This window comes from Camelus bactrianus, chromosome 2 (assembly GCF_048773025.1).
Source record: "Camelus bactrianus isolate YW-2024 breed Bactrian camel chromosome 2, ASM4877302v1, whole genome shotgun sequence".
NCBI classification, from domain to species: domain Eukaryota; kingdom Metazoa; phylum Chordata; class Mammalia; order Artiodactyla; family Camelidae; genus Camelus; species Camelus bactrianus.
The window spans coordinates 48,845,840-48,866,473 of NC_133540.1; the positions used below are offsets into that span (position 1 = coordinate 48,845,840).

The 20,634-nt window shown below is 40.5% G+C and overlaps 2 protein-coding genes across 5 annotated transcripts in view; both read right to left on the reverse strand.

Annotated features, from left to right (window-relative positions):
* Positions 1-320: 320 nt before the first annotated feature.
* On the reverse strand, positions 321-5,470 carry SPRY1 (sprouty RTK signaling antagonist 1). 2 transcript variants are annotated; one of them, XM_074341271.1, is made up of 2 exons: positions 5,339-5,470; positions 321-2,548 (listed from the first exon to the last, which is right to left on the reverse strand). In XM_074341271.1, the coding sequence occupies exon 2, from the start codon at positions 2,491-2,493 to the stop codon at positions 1,534-1,536; it is 960 nt and encodes a 319-aa protein (XP_074197372.1). In that variant the 5' UTR covers positions 2,494-2,548; positions 5,339-5,470; the 3' UTR covers positions 321-1,533. The 2 variants fall into 2 exon arrangements, with proteins under 2 accessions (XP_074197372.1, XP_074197376.1); XM_074341275.1 differs by lacking the exon at positions 5,339-5,470 and adding an exon at positions 4,346-4,483.
* A 3,390-nt stretch (positions 5,471-8,860) lies between these two features.
* Positions 8,861-20,634, reverse strand: part of AFG2A (AFG2 AAA ATPase homolog A) — a 342,561-nt gene continuing 330,787 nt past the window's right edge. For 2 of the 3 annotated variants that reach the window (XR_012498999.1, XR_012498987.1), the window contains one exon: positions 8,861-11,076. The gene's annotated coding sequence lies outside the window, so the exon portion shown is untranslated. The remainder of the gene's footprint in view (positions 11,077-20,634) is intronic. The other variant, XR_012498988.1, reaches the window with a different exon arrangement.

Here is a 20,634-nt window from a genome sequence, read left to right on the forward strand (position 1 = left end):
ACAGATACGTCCCATTCCAGGAAACTGATACACACAAAACCCTTTGCTTACCAAACAGCCAAAATAGGGAGGAATCGTTAATACTAACCACAAAAATAATTTTCACTTTGTAAAGTGATTCACTTGGGCATTTGTTGAAACAGAATTTTGATGACAAAACCTTGATTAATGCATTTTTCAGGAAACATCTAGTTCAAAATTTGAGCTCATCTGCATCTAGATTTGGTATGTTAAGGGAGAGAAAGAAAATGGGTATGCATAAAGTCAAAGCAAATGACAAAAACCACAACAGTACAGGCTCATAAATGAAGAAACCAAGAGACAGTTTCATTAATTAATATATTTTCTGCATTATAGTTAACATATGTACTTTCCTCGTGTCACCTTATTTTCCGTTACGTATTGATATTTTGTTATATTCAGACATGAGTACATTTCAACAGTCTTTTGCAATAAATATCATAAAATAATAGAGATTCGCATAATAAATATTCTTTACAATAAAAAAGTTTAACAGACTTTTGTCTTAAAAATAGTCAAAATTCAACTTTGTGATTTATACATAAAATATACAAAAAGCACCACAATTTGTGGTTAAGGCAATGAAAACACAGACAAGATTAGAATTACTCAGCTGTTAACTAACCCAGGGGCCAAAAGCCATTAAGGAGCCAAGATCACTTTAGGCAGCATAGTTCTGTGACACCTCTAGATTGATCAGCTATAAATATCAACTTCAGTTATCCAAGTGCCCTCAACGACAGGAGAAATTTGGTGAAAAGCATGGGGTACAGAAGGAAGGTAGTCGAGTCCTTCACAAATATGGAAGCCTGAATAAGGATGAGCAAGATACAACCAATAATCTCCAATTTGAAGACTTACACTGTAAGGCGAATCTAAAATTACACAGAACAAAACAACCCTGGCATCTCTAGAATAACATAATGCCAAAACTGAGGGGAGAGAACGCTGAGGGGTGAGAAGGAAAAGGTAGTGGTTAAAGGAGAGTTTTAATGTTTTTAACAAAAACAACCCGCCCCAAGCTCTTCAAGGGTCCAATTCGATGAAGACAGCCCTAACTGGAGATAGATTTAATACATAGCTTATTTAAGCAATTAGACAGTTGCTTCTTTAAACCAATTTCCCTGCTCCCAGAGTACCCAATCAAAAACAGCTCTAAATCACTGTAGTCTGGGTGTGTGTGTGGATATGTTCACGTGTACAACTTTGGAAAGTTGCTTGCAGAACAAAAAGGCTACACAAAAGCCCACGGGCTCTCAATACCCTCTCGAGTGGATGGCAGAGGCTCGTGTCACAAGGGGGAGCCAGGTGCAGTTTCACAGTTCACTCTTACTGAAGATCATCCATTAGAGAAGAGTAAAATCCATGAGTCAGACCTTGGGAAGAGGGGGAGAGAAGGTGGGAAACAGGGAAAAACTGTAACGAAAATAAAACCAGTATCTAATGGGATCTTTTTTTAACAGCCACAGCTTGAAAGCTAGAAGTTCAGGAGGTCCAACCCACCTCCAAAAATCATGACGGTTTGCCCTGACCCCGGGAGGGGCAGCTCTCCAGCTTACAATAGACAGTGTTGGAGTTCTTACATCTGCACCCTGGGCGATGAATCCAGTCATAACACCCCCTGCACAGCTTCAGGCATCCCTTAGCAGGAGGATAACAGAGTAAGCAAGGTAAAAAGAGAGACATGGCTCCCATACACAGGTACCTAGAGCAGCAGTGTGACTGTGAACAGGAGCAAGGATTATCCGAGTAAGAATCCCCTTCATCATCATTGGAGCAGTGGTAGAAGATGCCCTTGACTAAGCACATGCAGGTGCCATATTCCACCATGCTCTCAGCAGAGCAAAGGCACTGCCGGTTACAGGCCAAACAGGAGGGCAGGGTCCTGGGAGCTGTGCATTCTCCACACTTGCACTTCCCACACTGTTCACAAATGAACTTGTGCTGTGTCAGGTCCTCCTTCAAGGAACCCTTTAAGTCATCCACAATCAGCTGCTTGGGCTGGGTCCGGATTGCCCTTTCCACCCTATGGCCAGGGATGGGCCTGGTTGGTGGTGACCGTCCCAGCAGGCCCTGCTCAGAAGAGGCACTGCTGTTGCTCCCAGAACTGGCTGCACTTCCAGTGCTGGTCGATCTGCTCAATATGGGGCCTCTGGCATTATTTGAGAGTCCTGCATGTCCCAGGTGGCTGGTAGGTCTATGCTCATAGTTATTATTCACATTAATTGGTATGATTTCATGAGTCCTTTCATGCTTTTCTTGTCTTGGTGCTGTTCGAGGAGCAGGTCTTCTCACCGCAGACGGCCCTTCTGTGTACTCATTGCTGCCTCTGATGGCCTTTATCTGGTCTAAGGACAAAATAGCAGCAGGCTGAATCTCTCTCTCATAGTCTAACCTCTGACGGCTATCCAAAGCAGGCTGCTGGATCACAACTAATGAACTGCCACTGCCATGGTGATTTTGGGGATCCATGTGTAGTGATCTTGAATTCTGGCAATCAGTGGAAACCTGGCATGCATCTGAAATCCTAAAAGGAAATCAAAGATGAAAAAAAAAAAAACGAAACAGAAAATAAATGACAAGCAGCATTTGGGGGAGGGGAGAGGCGAGAAATCCTGTCAAATCACAAATTGCCTAAACCACCTGGTAATGATCTCCCTCACCAGCGGATTACAATGATGCTGGGTTCCTGGCCAGAATCCAATTCCAAGAGAGGCTGAGGACCACATCATAGAAGAAGAATGTAAGCAAGAGACCCCATGCCACAAGAATTAGAAGTTTTTTCAACTTTTAAAAGCAGAATCAAGAAGTAATGCCTTCCTGTTTGCAAATCTAACAAACAATTAAAATGGAGTATGCCCTAGTGGGGAATATTAAGTACACGCACTAATAAATACCTCACCTAAAGAGAGCTCAGTATCAGTTCATGGGTGTTTTACATAAACAAAAATATCCACTTAAAAAAAAATTAAGAATGGCTTTGGTGCTGTTGCCTTTTGTTATTTGTTTGCTGTTACAGATTCAATTAACCTTGAGGAAATTAGTGAAGGCATACTTCACGCATTAAAAAAAAAAATCCAAGAGATTCCAAACTAAAATGGAATCTCAAAGTAAGAGATCATTTGCAGTAGAAGCTAGAATTTTAAAGCTAGCTCATTATTAGCTAGCAAAAGCGAATGTAGGCAAATACAACAGTTCTTGGTGTTTTACAGCCTCTAAAGCACACACAAAACTCAATGTACAGTTCTATGAATGTGAGAGTATTCACACTTGAAATCACGAAAGGATTTTTTTTTAAGTTTAAATAAGGGCTCACATACATAACGAGATAACTTTCACATACAAATAAGTATTAGGCCTTTAAATTAGTATGAGGAAATCCTGGCCATTTTAATTATCTGTATTCCTCTAATTTAAAAATCTGTATTTACATGCCAGATCTTGATTTTCAAAAGTACTGCCAACTCTGAATCAGTGTGCTTCTTGTAATAAAGTACAGTAATATCCTGATAAAAATAAGCATGTGTTTCCACACCAACAGTAAATTGTTTCTAATTTATAATGCATTCTTTATAAAACAATCAAACATAAAAAAGTTTCCGTTTTCAGTCAGTGGTAAACTAGAAAAATTTTCACACAAATTCCTCCCAAAATCTACAAATTTGATCCAATTCAAGAAGGAAATGAAAAAAAAGCCAATTCTCCACTACCATCTTGAACCAAAACACACCAGTTTAAGGAACAAAGTGGAAATAAGCCCATTTCATCTATTAACTCCACTGAAAGTCCCTAGACTAAGTCTTACATGTAAACTTCTTGGAGTTCCCCTCCTTCATCCTCCCAACTCAGATCCTCAACTTTCTACTGTGTTCTACCTTCTCTGCACAAGAGGAGAAACACACTCACAACCTGCTAAGTTTAGTCCTGGAGTCCTTAAGGACTGTTACAAATATTCCATCGTTATTCTAAACAATATCATTCCTCCTCCCAAAGAACTTTTTAACGCAGTGCTTTTAAAGCCAAGAAACCTCTAAAAGTACTAAGTCAGATTCCACACGAAAGAAAACAGCGTGGATCTGAAGAGGACAGGAAAGACACCAGGCACGACTTTAATCCAAGTTTTAAATGCTAGCTGTAACAAAGTTCATGCTGGCTAGAAAAGCAGACTACCAGATAAAGAGAAAAAGTCAAGAAAATCAGCCACCTCTATCTGCTGCAAAGCCCCCTTTCCAGCAGTGACAGTCCTCCATCTAGCCCCAAACACGCTCGCTCGCTCTCAGCCGCCTGTTTTCCCCCAAGAAACCCCCGAGTCGAAGTCGAATACCTTTTCGAACAATCCCATCACAGCCTAAGGATCACCGCGGATTTCCAAAACCTTTTGGCGTATCCCACCAAGGATGCTTACACATCAGGAAGAGCCTTCACGGCGAAAGCGGGCGCCAAAAAGCAAGCCCATGGCAGGGAGGGTTATAAATAAAAATCTGTCTACACTTTAAAGGAAAAGACGGCTTCCTAAAGAGCCGGGGAGCCGCGAGTCGGGGGCAGGGGCGGCAGAACGGCGTCGCCACATTGCCAGTTACCACGGCAGAGCTGCGCCCTCTGCGATCCGCGCGCAGACGAGCGAGGAATAAATAGTTGACGGAGAGGAAGGAAAAGGAAAAAGTTATGAATGAAAACAAGTTTTCTCTCTCGCTCCCTCTCTCCCGGGCAGGAGGAGGGGAGGAGGCTGAGGTTACCATTACCTCAGGAGGGCGGACTTCCCCACTTTTAAAGTGGCAGTGCCCTCTCCCCTCCCCGCGCCGCTCCACCGCTCTCGCCACAAGAATAAAGTGAAGGCTCGATGGGGCGCAGACTGACTCGGCCCGGGGGTCACCAGCGAACTCCGGACTTGCACACGTCGTTCCCGGGCCCCAGTCAACGGGAACCTCCGACCCGGAAAGCCCGCCGCGGGTACCTGCAGAGCAGCTCCGCGGCACTCCCCGCCCCCGCCCCGCCAAAAGTCTCCCTGAATGCGCCTTTCGCGTGGAGGATCCTTCTGACCCCGGGTCACGGCGCCACCACTCCAGGCGACTGGAGACAGGGAACTCCGCCTCGCCGTCCTCCGCGGCTGTGGAAGGTCGCTCGCCCGGTTACCCGACCCCGAACGCCCCAGCGGGAGGACCGGCGCCGCGCACTGGGGGCGCCCCCTCCCCTTCCCCCTCCCCTCGCGCGGTCCCGGTCCCCGCGCCACTCCCCGGGGCCCGCACCTGCCGCCCGGCCCGGCCCGCCCGCGCGCCTCACGCCCCCCGCAGCCCGAGGGCGATCGCCCAGCACTCACCTAGGCCGAAGCAGGGACGAGGGGCCAAGTGGTGCAACCCGGCCGGGGTCCCGGTGCGGGCGGCGATGTGCACGCGCCGCATCAACCGCGGCGGGGCGGACGGCGAGGCATGGCCCGAACTGCGGCCTCCTCCGCCCCCGCCGCCGCCGCAGGGCAGGAGCGCTCCCCGCGGCCCCCTTCCGGCTGCGGGGGACAATCCTCCGGAGACTCCGCGCGGCCCGGCGCAGACCTCTCACAGCTCGCGTGCGCCGCGCAGCTCAGTAACATCCACCTCCGGGGCTCTTCTCCTGCAGCCCCTTCCAAGAGCCAGAAAAATTCCCTGCGGGAGGGCTCTCCGAGTCTCTCTGGAAAGCGAGCTGGGGAGCGGCGGGGAGAAGAGTGCGTGACGGGGCAGCAGACCTGTCGCGGTGCTCGGGCGAGAGGGCTTCTCGGGTTCCAGTCGCTCCTCGCGGGAAACGCAGGAGTGGCGCCTTCCTGACGCGTGAAAATCCACGTCACGGACGTTCGAGACTCCGCGGCGCCCGGGACGGGGCTCGAACCGGCGTACCCGGGCGGGTCACGGAGCCGCGCAGGCCCCGGGGAGCACACGCCTGCGAGGCCAAGCCGCCGCTCCGCCGGGGTGGGGGTGGGTGGGACTTTTTTACCCGCTTTTTTAGGGGTGGTGGTGAAGGGAGCGAGGTTTGGGGGGTTCCTCCTCGGGGAAAGAGGCGGGGCGTCGTCCCTTGGCCCCCGCGCAGGTCCAGGCACTTTCCCAATCCCGCACGCTAGGCAAGTGGGGGCACGGCGTCCCCGGGAACTCCGCTCCTGGCAGTCAGCCTCTCCCGGGCAGCGCTCACTCCCAGTCCTCCGACCCTCCTGTTCCACGGCCGAAATGCCTGCTACAGACGATTAGAGATAAAAAGACGTTAATTTCCCTTTCTTTCCGGGCACTTGGACGCGTAGCGCGTTCCGCCGCCCGGGCGAAGAGTAGAGCGGAGCGGGCCTCTGGCCAGCTCGCCAGCCGCCCGCACCCGCTGCCATGTGCTGGCTGTTGCTGCTCCCAGTGATTGACAGGCGGGCGCACAGTCGGCGTGTCAGCAGCGAACCAAAGTAACATGCAGTCTTGCACGTTTTTGCCGAAGTGCTTTTGCCCCTTGGAATGCCTAGAAGTTCAAACAACGTTCAAGCAACGCCTCTGCGCATTGGAAATCAATACACAGAGACGGGAAATTCAGGTTTTAAACAATTGCTTCGCTCAGGATTCGGTCACCAACAATGCCTAAACAAACATGCATTTGGTCCACACACTGAGTGCCAGCCCCTCTTCGGCATAAACCACCCAGTTTTCAACACATTAAACTTATTCGGATATGGGGCGAGGGGGAAGGAAAGGGACCCTACTTTTACTTTTAGTGGTAGCATTTACTTTAAGAGCATTAGTTTTAGCAGTGGGAATGCTACTGGTAATTAGAAATGCAACTAGTAATCTTAGGTCTAAAGCGAGTTCAAAGAAATAATCAGTTCCTTAAAAAAGCCAACATTTCTCACCTAATCTTTCCTAAAATGTCTACGGAAGGAAAGGAAGGAAACAGTTCTTACCTAACGCAAAGATTGGAAATTGCTTTTCAGGCACATTTACAGCGTATTCCTTATCCAGGGCAGGGAGCTCTGTCGGCTGCTATCACTCTGCAAACCACTGCGAGCCTTACAGAGCAATCCCACTCCGGCTCCGCAGAATTTCAGCTCGTCGCCTCCACCTCCACCTCCACTCCAGGACACGCCTCCAGTGATATCATGTGTCAATCATACGGCCTGCCTGAAAACCTGGAACAGGATTTCCCCAACAGTATCCTCTTTCGTTTATGAGTACCCACTTGGAAATGTTGCCTTGTACACTCGTGTAATAAACATCCTCTAAAAATAGGGATTGCCTTTAAAAATCCTGCAAATGCGGTCTGTCATAAAGGAATACCTTTAAATTTAGTTAACAATCTTTAGTTATCATTCTCAGTAAAAGGATTGGTGGACTCTACCCTTAAAGTTGAATTAGAAAATAATTTTGAAGAATAAAAGAAGATTAAAAAGTTGTATATCAAGTCATCACTTCTGAGAAAAGATTAAGAAGTTGTATATCAAGCTATCACTACTGATCAGTTAGTGAGAAAATGTATTTTGATATTAAAAAATGATAGTATAACATTACAGTTCCTATTTAAAGCAAAGTTCAGAATATGTGAAATCTCTTAAGAGTTTGAAAGGTGGCATTCCTTACTGTAAATGTATGTAACAATATGTCATAAAGGTGAAATTTCCTGCTGCACATTTTATAATAATTGCTCTATCTTGATTTGTGATATAATTTCCCCAAAATCAATTGTTTAAAATCCCAGACTCCTTCAATTTTGTAATATTTTTGTATAATTCTGAAAAAAAGTTTATTTTTTATTTTTTAAAACAGTTAAATGGCAATCAATTCAAATAGAAATAATTTACTAATATAATAATTACCATTTTATAATTCTTAAGCAATATATGATGTGTCACTGAAAAAAAGAGCATTTTAATCAGTAGGAAACTTGCTTTTTGTTTCCTTATAAACGATTAGATTTTAGAGATTTATTATCAAAATCATGTACTTCATGCTGTAGTGAGGGTAACTATAGGTCAAATTTGAGTTTCCACAGAGAGTTTTAAAAGATACCTAAACCCCAAAAATATAGTAAGTAGGAGGAAAGGAAATATTTTTTCCAGGTACTACATATCAGAAATAGCTTAAAGTCTTTGACAAAATAGAGCAAACAAAACAAAACTCCAGAAACAAAATTATATATAAATCTGAGTATGGAAATTTTCAGTTCAAAGAAATTTTTTAATCTCCTTTTTTACAATAGCAAGTGATTCTTTTGAAACTTTTTTTTTTTTTTCGATTCTAGATTTTCAAATGTTTGAGCACTTTTAAAAATTTATTGGAATTACCTCTCAGGACCTTAGGGCATTGATTACTAAGACCGTCCACAACAGTTGCTTCCTAGAAAATAACATAGAATAAGAACATAGAACATAAAACCAAGAAGCTACCTATTGACTCTCAATGATATAAATTGTAATAAAAGAGTCTGTTTAAAAGGATAAAAATCAATATTATTGTACATATTTTTAAATTTTTTAATATATCTCATTATATTTGGGAATGTAATGGACTTTAACTATTGATGGGTAAGTTTCTTGACCATTTTGAATGGGTTTGGAATGGTGAAATCAGAAATAGACTATCCCATCAGACTACCTGATTTGATCCTTCAAAATTGTCTTCTCCACTGTCACCACAACTGGGGGATGAGTGGTCAGTTCACCAATATGATAAAACCAGGAGAGGGAGCACTGAACATTTTACTTCCATAAATCCTACAACAATATATTTAAAAGGTTTCTATTACAAATAAACTATTTCAACCACAGCTGTATTATTAAATTGCAATTTGCATACAATTAAGTATTTTCAAATTACAATAAGATAAAATCCATGAAATGTTAGCTATAACACCATCATGATGGGTCATGTTCTATTTAGAAATCAAATATGCTGCACAAATGCATCAGTATGCTTTCCTCTAAATACCACGTTACAAATAAACAGGTATAGCCTGGCCACCCTGGATCTAAAAGACATTTAACAAAGCCTACCCCTTCTTTTGATTGCCTACAACTATAAGACTTTGTAGAAGTTCTAAAATTTTAGCTTAAAATAGAAATTGTTCTTTATCTAGATACTTAAGTTGCAATGTATCTTGGCTAGAAATGGATAGAGGACAAAATTTTCCTGAAAAGGAAAAACAATGTAAATATCCATGGAAAAATATTGCCATAATTTTCAGTTTACTATATTAATATCTAAAAGAACAAGGTGGAATGGAAAGTGAGCCCTGACTTGTTCTTCATTTTCATGTGAAAACAAGATTAGCCATTTCTTCTGCTGATTTGATTTTTGAGAAGATAATAAAATGGGGGAAAAAAGTCTGGTAACTCCTGGCAACTGCTAGTGATTTTAAAAAGAAGAAAAAAGTGTACTGAGACGTTTACCTTACTCATTTATCTACTTTATTTGCCAAAAAAGCAGAACCATAACGTGTTCCAAGCTCTTGAAAAATAATACCTTATTAATCTTCCCAGTGTTTCTGTGAAGTCATGATAATAAATGTAATCTTTTATCCTGTTGAGAAACAAAATAATCACAGAAATTGGTGAGTTACTCTATACGTATCTAATAAATCAATAAAGAACCAAGAATGAAAACTAAGTCTCTGCTCTCCTTTTAGGGCAAAAGTTACTATATTACTGTACTTCCCAAGAAAAGCTGGCAAGGATAAGCCATTTTATTTTCAGTTTCCTTTTGTAAACAATCTTTGTAGTTGACAGAAATAGACCAACCTATTCTGTAAATTTTCCATAAACATTCTTTTCATTTTCATAAGCATAATTCTCATCCTTCTGCCCTATTTGAAATACTAATGCTCTGTATTGGTTTCAAATTCTGGAAGTGGGCAAATCAAATAATACCTTGAGTAAATTACACTGGATAACTTGTAGAATTTCTGTCAGCTCTATAATTCTACAACTAACCATTTGTGTACTTTGTCACAAGTGATTCTATTATTCTACAAGTTGTAAAAAAAAAAAAGGGATATGTGCATGGAAGGGCACTGAATTAGTGCCCTTCATTCTTAAATGTCATGCTCCTTTACAGAGAATCAAAGTGACAAGAGTTCAGTTTGCATCACTACTACATATCAAGATTTTGCTAATTAAATCCACATGGTAAGGCCGCCTAAGGAAACATCTTTACCCTAGTACAAAACAGTCTTCATTTCTTATCTACCCAGTTGAAGAATAAATCCTGTCTTCTTCCCTCTTCCACAATGTTAAATGTTGCCCTCTGAGCCTTGACTTGCTCTTCATTTTCACAACAAGATTAGCCATCTCTTCTGCTGACTTGACTTCTGAAAGTAGGAATGGAATGGCTGTAATAATGATCACCTGGTACTAGCTGTGATTTTGGTCAGCAAAAGTTATTAATCTCTCATTTCCACAACAATCTACTGCTAACTTCATCTTCAGAGACAAGTGCATAAGAACCTAGGTTAATTTAAACCTTAACTGCCTCCAAAAATAGAACAGGAAGAAAACAAAATCATGTTTTCATTAAAAGAAAAACAACTTAAAACATCCCCTGGGGCTTGCTTGCTTTAATCTTTATTTCCTATTGAAATAATCTGTGCCAAAGACTATAGTTTATCCTTTATTTGGGAAAAAAAAGTAGAATATTTATTTGATGAAGTGACTCAAGGCATGCTATCTATAAGAATGCCTAATATTGCAAAAAGAAAACACAAAAACTTACAAGACTTTTTTAAAAAAAAAGAATTTATCCTTAGAGTTTCCTTGATTTGCAGTTCTCTTGGAGCATTTAAGTTCCATCTATAAAAATATTCCACATGGTCTATAATAATTGATAGGATACATGCATTGAAAATCTGAGTTTTTGATTATATCATTCTTCTATATCATGGTCTATTAATTTGGCTAATATATTTGCCCATAATGTCCCCATGTCCAATATTACAAGTATGAAAATGGCATAGTATAAAGAAAAGCGTACCTGATATAGGGTCAGATGATATGACGTTCAAGTCCCAGCTTTGTCACTTCGTAGCTTGGTGCCCCTCACTTAATTTCTCTCAGCCTGCTTTCTCATCAATAACCTGAAGTTAATAACAATACTTCACCTTCCCAAATCGTAGTCCTACTGTGGACCCAGTGTAATGCAGCACTTTGTAAACTTTAAAGTCCCGTATAAATTCTTGCCATACAGTCTGTTATCACCTCAAACACACTGTATGGTGCAGAAATGTTTCAGGTCCCCTCTTTCCAGGTGCTCCATCCGCAATAATGAATTTACTTGTCTTATAATTATTTCAAGTTAATTTAGTTTCTACTTTTTGTTTTTCTAAGGCTGAACTCTAAGGTTTGAATAATTGTACTGCTGTGTATGTGTGTGAGAGAGAGAGAGAGAACCAGGATTTTGGAGCAGCTATAATTTCAGATTAAGGAATTTAATGAGCCCTGATCACCTTAACATTTATCTGAAATTTTTAATTGTTTACATTTTATTTCCTGTTAAGATAAAGGTCATTGCAATTATTAAAAATCCCTTCTATAAAACTTGTAAACTCTTTGTGATCATTAAGAGTAAATAAAGAACACCAGAAATTGACACAACATTGCGAACTGATTATACTTCAATTAAAAAAAAGTTAACACCCTTTAAAAAAGAGTAAATAAAGAAAATGCATGTCTTTAAAAAGTAATTAAATAACATTTTAAAAGTTGAAAATAAGTAAAAAGGTAGAAAATGGATGATTCTTCTATATATTTTCAAAAAGTATGTTTACTGCTTCTTTTTGATAACCTCTTAGAATGTTAATTTTGATAATAAATACAGGAGATTTGGTAGCAGACATAGTTCCTGTCAATTACTAGAGTACTATGTGAGTCTTAATGTCTCATAGTAAGTTTTTAAGTGATGGTAGGGGTATTTCATACAGCCAAAGCATTTCAACTAAACAAAAACCCTGCGACGCGCCACCTGTTGTTGAAAATAAGTCATTTCAAATTTCAGTCAGGAAAAATGCACTTGAGTCTTGGATTTAGGTATTTATGTTGGTCATTGTTTTACATTTTCCCCCTAAAGTTATAATATTGAGATATGAGTTAGGATGTTAGTTGTCAATAAAAATGCAAAAGATTCATTATATACACTGGATACTTCCTGAGGAATCTGAAAGACATAAAAACATTGTGTCTATCTGAAGTTAACAATTTCAATGGTGAAAATAATGAAGTGATATTGACTTTTAACCAACGTATTAATTACATTTTTTATTTTATGAACTGTTATGAAGGGAAGAAAATCTTGCTAATTAATCTATGACACAATAGTTTTCTTATCACTCAGAGTTACACTTACTGAAGGGGTTTGTAAATGATGATTTACACACAGATTTTATCATATTTCATTCCTGGGCACGCATGAAAAGGAAAATCTAAGTAAAATAAATTAATTAATGTTCATAAAACTTCCTCACAGAGTCCAATTCTTCTGAATCACCTTTTGATGCAGTCATCAGTGCTAGTGTTTTTCTACACAGCATAACGCTCTATCAAGGGCCCTGGGCGGCAGTTCTTAAAAGAATGTTCCTTTGTTTTCAGGATTTCTTCTAAGCCATTAACACTTACTCTGCAAGTTTTGATGCTGGAGCATTTTTTATCTTATCAGTGAGTGCCAATAGAACGTTTTCAGATAATAGCCAGGACTCATCATCTTGCCTCAAATAGTTCATAAATAGTTTCCCAAGTCAAACTGGAGAGGGTGCAGTGGTCCAGTCATGCAGCCGGGAATAACAACCACAGTTGTGCATAGGCAGACGATAACCACCTCATGGCAGGCAGTAACTGTAAGAAGCGTTCCGATTTCAGCGGCATTAAAATGTGCATCTTGAAATTGATGAATTACAACGGCAAGCATTTCATCCTTAAAATAATCTTGTGTTTTCCTTATCGAGCCTTTGTACATAAGATGCACAAGGAAGTTTAGTGGTTTTTCCAAGATTACCCAGCTGGTAACTGGTAGAACAAGGATTTGAACCTAGGTATACAGAGATGAGGGCGAGAAAGTTGGCTGCTAGAAAAAAAAGTAGACAGGAAAGGAGAGCTGAAATGCTATGATGACAGGGCATTTCATTGAACATCTGCCACCAGCCTACTGTTGATGTTCCCAGAGCTCCTTGGCTTTTAAGGTAGCCCAATTATACTGTTTCTTTTCTTAAATTCCCATGAAATTCTCAGCTCTCTTTTCACCATCTTTGCTTGGGGTGGTCTGATTCAGTCTCTGTGCCTTACAACCAGTAATCCTAATAAATGTGAGCATGGAACTCTGGCTGAGAGAATTGAGAATTTTCACAGAGGAGGGCACACGGGGCTTAGATTTGTTGAATAGCCGGCAAAGTTGGGACAGTGGGAGGGGAGTCAGGGATGACATTTTAGAAGAGCTAAATATGTGTGCAAAGGTACAAATCACAGAATAATCATCGCACATCTGGGGAGGATCTTAAGGCATTCAAAGTTGTTAAAGCAGGAAGTAAGGACGTGGAAGAAACAGAAGACTCGGTAGGAAAGCAGGGGTCAGAGCACAGGGGGACAACAGGCCTAAGGAAATGGAATGCTATCTGGTAGAAGAGTGGTTCCTAAACTTGTTTTAGTGGTGACCTATTTTTTCCAAAAAAAATTCTATATGAAATTCTAAAATATGTAAGAGATAAAGTGATACTGCCCCGAAGAAGCAGGGATGGAGTAAGGGGAGGAGACACTCCAAAAGCAGCTTCACACAACACAGCTTGAAATCCATTTCTAGAGCCAAAATACCTGACCAGAGGAGTAACATGAGAAAGTAAAGAGGATGCAGGGGCAGAGTTGATCATTGCTCTTGGCCACTAGGGAGCTGCTGCAACCAACCAGGGGAAAGGCTGAGAAATGCAGAATGCCCTGTTTTAGTCAGGATTAGACTGCAAGGGAAGTGTAAGTGAAGAGGGATTTCTTATCCACGTACAGCTGACAACCTCACAAGTATCTGAGGACAGAAAACAAAGTAAAATGAATTATACACAAACTGGAACTCGGAAGACACAGAGTGATGGTAGATGCCTTTTTTTTTTTTTTTGGGCATGTTTTTTGATGAGTTTACATAATAATGGATATGTAAGCTTGTTTCCCACTATATTAATATTATAAAATAATGGTAATCTATAATAGCTTCTATGTTATATATAATTTTATTGTCTGCCAGTCTCTCTGCTAAGAATTTTATATGCACCATGTCTTTTAATCCATACAAAAATCATCTTAGTTAAGCATTCTGATTACAGAAGATGATGCTGGATGCTCTGAGAGATCAAGTAATGTTCCCAAAGCTGCACAACTGACAAAGTGACAAAGCTCAGGTTTGAAAATAGATTTGTCTAAGTCTAGAACACCAGCTCTTGATTCTAGTATTTTAAAACCCTCCAAAAACATTATTTAAATAAATGCTGCTAGTCCATTGTATGAATATATTACAATTTACTTAAATATTCCAGTTCTAAATTTCAAAAGAAAAAGCACAGATTTCCATGGTACTGGGTCTCAACTCTGATATCAAGATTTCTTGAGACTGGTTTTCACTGTCTTGCCAGGTGCCACCCTGCCCCAACCCTGCCTGCCAAACCATATGTAGTGGAAACAATGATGTCCTGGGGATGGGAAATTTCTCACATCAAAGACCATCTATCTGGAGCTTAGGTGTCCCTGGTTTCTCATCTACACATCTTTCTTTTACTTTGCCCATCCTAAGGAATTTTCAGGGAATTTCATATGCAATACACTTGTGAGGCGACTCACAAGCACAAGCCACACTCCTGAAGAAAACTTCTTCCTTCAGGGCCCTTCATGTACATGTGCTTGTTAGTGGTCAAAGCACAATACTTAAGACGCCAAGTTCACCTTTGAATTCAACATTCAATAATTCAACACCTTTGAATTATTTTTGTGAAACCTAATACAGGAAACAACCAGAAGGTTCAATCAAGAGACACGTGGAAGTAAAAAGAAAGATGCTCTTCCCCTTATTAACCACCCCCAGCTGCCCACCAAACACACACACACACACACACACACACACACACACACACAGATTAAGTGTAAAAAACATGCCAGCACTGGTAACCAGAAACAGGAAACAGAGTTCCAGTGTAGATGACATGAAACCTAAATCAGGAATAAGTGAAATTTACCTGAGTGTGAGATGCAATTCCTGAGAGGATTTCTTCCTCAGGTAGTTAATTTGCTCGCCCTCTCTCCATTTAACAGTTCTAACCAAGAGAGCATGATGATGAATACACAAACATGATGATTATGAGATGCTGTAAAATGTTTTCCATGTAGCACTAAAATACGTGAGCAATCTGTTTTTTTCTGACGCAAAGGGATATGATATAAGCCCTTTCTCTTGTGCCATGCCACTGGTGGTGTCTTTATGAAGATGTAACCGGAGAAATGGGATGTTCAGCCTCCCCTGTGATTTAGACCTTTCCTCTCCCATCTTTAATTGCCTACATTCTCACCAAAGGAAAATCATTAAGCATTTAGAACCATTGCATTGGCCTTGAAATGTTTTACATTATGTGATTTGTCAAGCAAGAAGCATTTCCTGCCTCTAAGAGATTTGTGTTGAATAATATAGACTACACCAAGTAAAATGCTTATTAAAAATGAGGAAAAAGCAAATGTCCAGAGATGTTTTTTAAATGAGTGTCTGGTTTTACTTTTGGCATGCATTTGCATCTTTTTCAAGCTTTATCTTTAATTTTACACAGAAAACCTCATTAACATACAGTGTGGATTAGCCTCCCTGCCATATTAATTTGCTTGCCCCGGATACATGTGGTCACATGCACTCTGGGACTTTGGCTTTGCAGGTGAAGGAAGTGAAGGAGGCAAAGGAGAGGGAAAATGAAATGCAGGAAGAGGGAGAGGGGTGTCTTAACTGTCTAAACACTAAATTTCACTTAAAAAGAAATGTAGGCTTATGCCTACATATTAAAGACTACATATTAAAGACTAAAGGTTCAAAAGGAGTAAAATTAAACTCAAAGTAGTGTATACTCCCATAATTGTTTAATATAGTCATTCTCAGGTCTACCTTCTCTTTTGAACTATGAACTTTCTACTGAACAAGAATCACAAATACCAGGTCTGAGTTATTACGAGCTCAAAAATGGATTCTGAATTAATAAGATTGGAATTAATCACAGAACAAGGAATAGGAAGAAATTTGATGCTGGGGCAGGAGTTTTACGAATGAGGGGCACTGCGCTCAATGACAACATGCCATTTGATGGGTGTATTTTTACAAGGCTCTGTGCAAACAGCACTAATCGGGCTCCTCCCCAGTTCACTGTGACAGTAAAGGTTGTGAGCACACATCACTGCAGCAATCCTTATTTGTTAGAGGAGACCATGGGTTGAAACTGTTCTTTATGTAGCAGTGTCATAGGAAGTTTCTGCGGTTAGGTTGGTTTAAAAGATACTAGGTTCGTCTACACTGGTGTCCTAACAGATATTCAGCACAAAGCTGTTCTTTTCATTTATGGACAGAGTCTGTAACTTAATAAGCAACTGTTACACAGTTAGGGATTTTATCATCATCATTACCTGATGCAGATTTGTAATACAATTTGATATTTTAGAAAGGCTTTTTGATCATTTTCTAGGCTCATTCCAATGTTGAGAAGTAAGCTGAAGGTACCACTACATTTTACTTAAAAACTGAGACATAAAAATCAAAGTGAATTCAGTGAATCTTAACTAATACAAAAGTTTAGGAAAAAAACAGTAATTGAGCTTCCAATCTGCTGTTTATCTGCCTAGGCATGTTAATATTCTTTAAAAGTGGATAAATTGTATGTTTCATTATTAAGGCCCACACAATATTCAAAATGATGATCAAAGTCTCCTCACAAGAGAATAGCCTATTTTTTCCCTAAGGTGAATCATGTGGAGTATGACTCCACTGCTCTTTCTAAATTATTAAAAATCTCTCCAACTCCAATTTTATCAAGATGGATCATAGACCTAAATAGAAAAGCTAACAGTATAAAGCTTCTAGAAGAAAACATAGAATATCTTTATGCTCCTGGAGAAAGCACTGATTTCATGAAGCAGACATAGAAAGCACTAAACATAAGACGGTAGGTTGGGCTTCATCAAAATGTAAAACTTCTCATTGGAAGATACTATTAAGAAAATAAAAAGGCAAGACACAGACTGGGAGAAAATATCTGAAATGCATATATCTGACAAAAGACTTTTATCCAGAATATATAAAGAACTATAAGTCTATTACAAAAAAGGCAAATAACCACATTTAAAAATAGGCAGGAGACAGATTTATCACAAATGAATATATATGAATAAGTTCACAAAAAGCTGCTCATCATATCATTTACTCATCAGAAAAATGGAGATAAAACCACAAAGAATCCATCTCTCACCTGCTAGAACAGCTAAAGTTATAAAAGATTGACCATCCAAATGGTATTAAGGAGCTGAGCAACTTAGAATGCTCAAAGGTTGCTGGTGGAAACGTAAAAATGGTACAACCACCTTGGAAAACAGTATGGCACTTTCTTATTTACACCCTCCACCCCCTCACCCTGCCACATATATCTTATGATCCAGCAAGTCTCCTTCTAGGTATTTCCTAAGAAGAAGGAAAACATATGTCCACAAAAAGGTTTCTATATGATTTTTCAAAACAATTTTATTTATAATAGTCCCAAACTGGAAACTCCCGAAATGCCCATCAACAGGAGGATGTATAAACAAATTGTAGCATATTCATTCAGTGAAACACCACTCGACAATAAAATGGAATGGACTACTGATGCACACATCAGAATGGGTCAGTTTCACAAATACGATGCTAAGCGATATTTTGAAATACCACTTACGATGCTAAGCGATATTTTGAAATATCGCTTAGCATTAAGCCAGACACAAAAGAATGCACACCATATGATTGCGTTTTTATGAAATTCTAGAACAGGTAAAAACTCATCTATAAGAACAGAAATCAAAATAGTGATTGCCTATGATAGGGAGTAGGGATTGACTGGCAAAGGGGCATGAGGAAACTTTCTGAGATGCTAGAAGTGTTCTCTTTATTAGAATAGTAGTTACATTGGAATACATTTATCAAAACTCAATAATTGCATATTTATGATCCATGAATTTCACCGTATATAAATCTGACCTCAATAAAAAGAAAATGATTCTGACTTTTCTCCTATATTTTTCTTTAATTCAATATTTACTGAGTTTCTACTACATACAAAATCATATGTGGTGACCAAGGATACAAAAATAAATAAGAATAGGCCACACTCCTTGTCTTTAAGAAATTTAAAGTCTGAGAAGGAGGATTTACACTCTGGTGAAGGAGAGAGACAATAAATTTCACTATGAAACGGCAGGAGCCTTAGTAGAGCTATGGGGACAGAGCTGAGCTAGAGGAGGGAACCCAGTCTCAGAGGAGGACCTAGATAAGAAGGTTCTGGAAAAGGTGACACCAGAACCTTATCTTGAGTGTAAAGAGGAAGATGGAGGGAAGGGATTTGCAGGCTGGGAAAGCTCAAACTTCTGGAGACAAGAAATGGCATGGCTTGAGGGAGGAACTAAAAGTAGTTCAGCTTGTTGATGTTAACCTTCCTAATAGTCTCCCTAACATACTTGCCAAGATGAGAAAATTATTTTGTATTTCTACTGTCTAAGTCTGTATTTTTTTCAATATGAGTGGCACTCACCTTATTCCAGAACTGACCCCCCGCCACCTCTGCCTGCATTCCTGAACTAATCTTTGTTCCACGCTTAGCCCTATCTGAGCTGTCCTACAGTTCAATCATTATAGAACACAGGAGCGAACCCCGTGCAATGCCATATGCAAATTTTTTTGAGACTTTGCCTTCCGCTGGCCTCAGCAGCATCACTTTCTCCGGCTCCTTTTGTGGCTCTGCCTCACTCAAGCTTTAAATATTGGCATTCCTCTGGCTCTGCCTTAAATAGAATGACTATTTATGGTCCAAATTGGGCACTGTTGAGAGGGAAAGTGATGCAATTAACAATTATACCTGGGCAGTAAGTGTTAACCAGGACTATTCCAGGCAAACTGGGATTTATGATCATCCTGTTTCTGGGCTCCTTTCTCACTCCGCATTCTCTGCTCAAGTGATCTCAGCCATTCCCACAGCTTCTTTATCGTATTTATCCAAACGATGGCCAAATATCTCCAGCCTGGACTTCACTTCTGAACAGTAGACCCATATAGATAATCCACTTGGATGTGTAACAGGCACCAGCAACTCAACGACTCCAAAACGGAACATAGCATAACCTCTCTTCTCATTCACACTCATTCACTCCTCCTCTCCTAGCATTTCCGGTCTCCGTAAAAGGCGGTTCTGTCCCACATGCCCAAATCAGAAGCCTTTTCCTCCCCCTCACATCCAGTTAAACACCAGTTCTGACAGTTCTACTTCCTGCGCCTCCCTCAAGGCCCTACTTCCCTCGGGAACACCCTGTTTTCCCCCAGAACAAGTGTTGTCAACTCCTACCCAGACGAGCTTCTATACGGCTGCCGGTGTGATCTTCCCGAAACACAAATCTAATCTTTTTTTTTCTCCCACATAAAAACTGTCCAGTTGCTTCCCATTGTCCAGAGACTCCAATTCCAACTTGCAAACTGGCCTCAGGTCACTCTGAGATCCGGCCCCAGCCTCTCTCGTCAACCGCAGCCCCTCCTCTCTGCTGCAACCCGTTGGAATTCTTTCCGTTCCGGGCATATGCCCAGGTTTTTCTAACCTCGAGAAGTTTTGCACATGATGTCTTCCTCAGTTGCATGCTGTTCCACCGTATCCACTGGAACTGTAGACTGGAATTCTTTGCACAAGTGTTACACAATTGTAATTATTTATTTTTAACCACTTGTTTAAAAGTCTATCTTTCCTTCTAGACTGAGAGGTTCTATGAAGCGTATGGCCAGCTCACCGCTGTATCTCAGCACCCATATAGTGCTGAAGTTCAATCTACGTATTTTGCGCAATTCAACAAAGGCTCTCCTTCTAACTGGAAAAGCCTAATTCATTAACTGAAGGAGAAAACTCAAATTCTTTCTGTTTACTCTAACAATCAGGTCAACAAAATATTAACAAGAATTGCTTGTATATTTCTTTATTTCAATACATTTGTGTGTCTTGGGGGAAGGGAGGCTCATCATCTCATCAAGAGGGTGAAGAATATCAAACATATCCCCATCTCACCTTACTTGCTCATTTGTATAACGTGAAAAACGTCACGGTAGAAAAGGAGACGAACCACAATCTAAATTCCAGATTTTGGATTTTCACAAGTAGGAAGAATAAGACGTACCATGGTGATTTAATAAATCAGCTGTTTGCTTCCAAGATTAGAGACAAATCATGAGGGTAAATGCTTAAGACAATTTTCCAAGCAAACCTTGCTAATCCCGCTGATTTCTAACATTCGAGAAACCCCGGGCGAACTCTAACAGTGGAGTTCTTTGTGTTTTTTTCTTTAATGAGTATTTGACAAAAACAATGAGGTGGGGGAAATGTTCTTGAAGGCACAGAATCCAGTGTCACTTGCTTACAAAG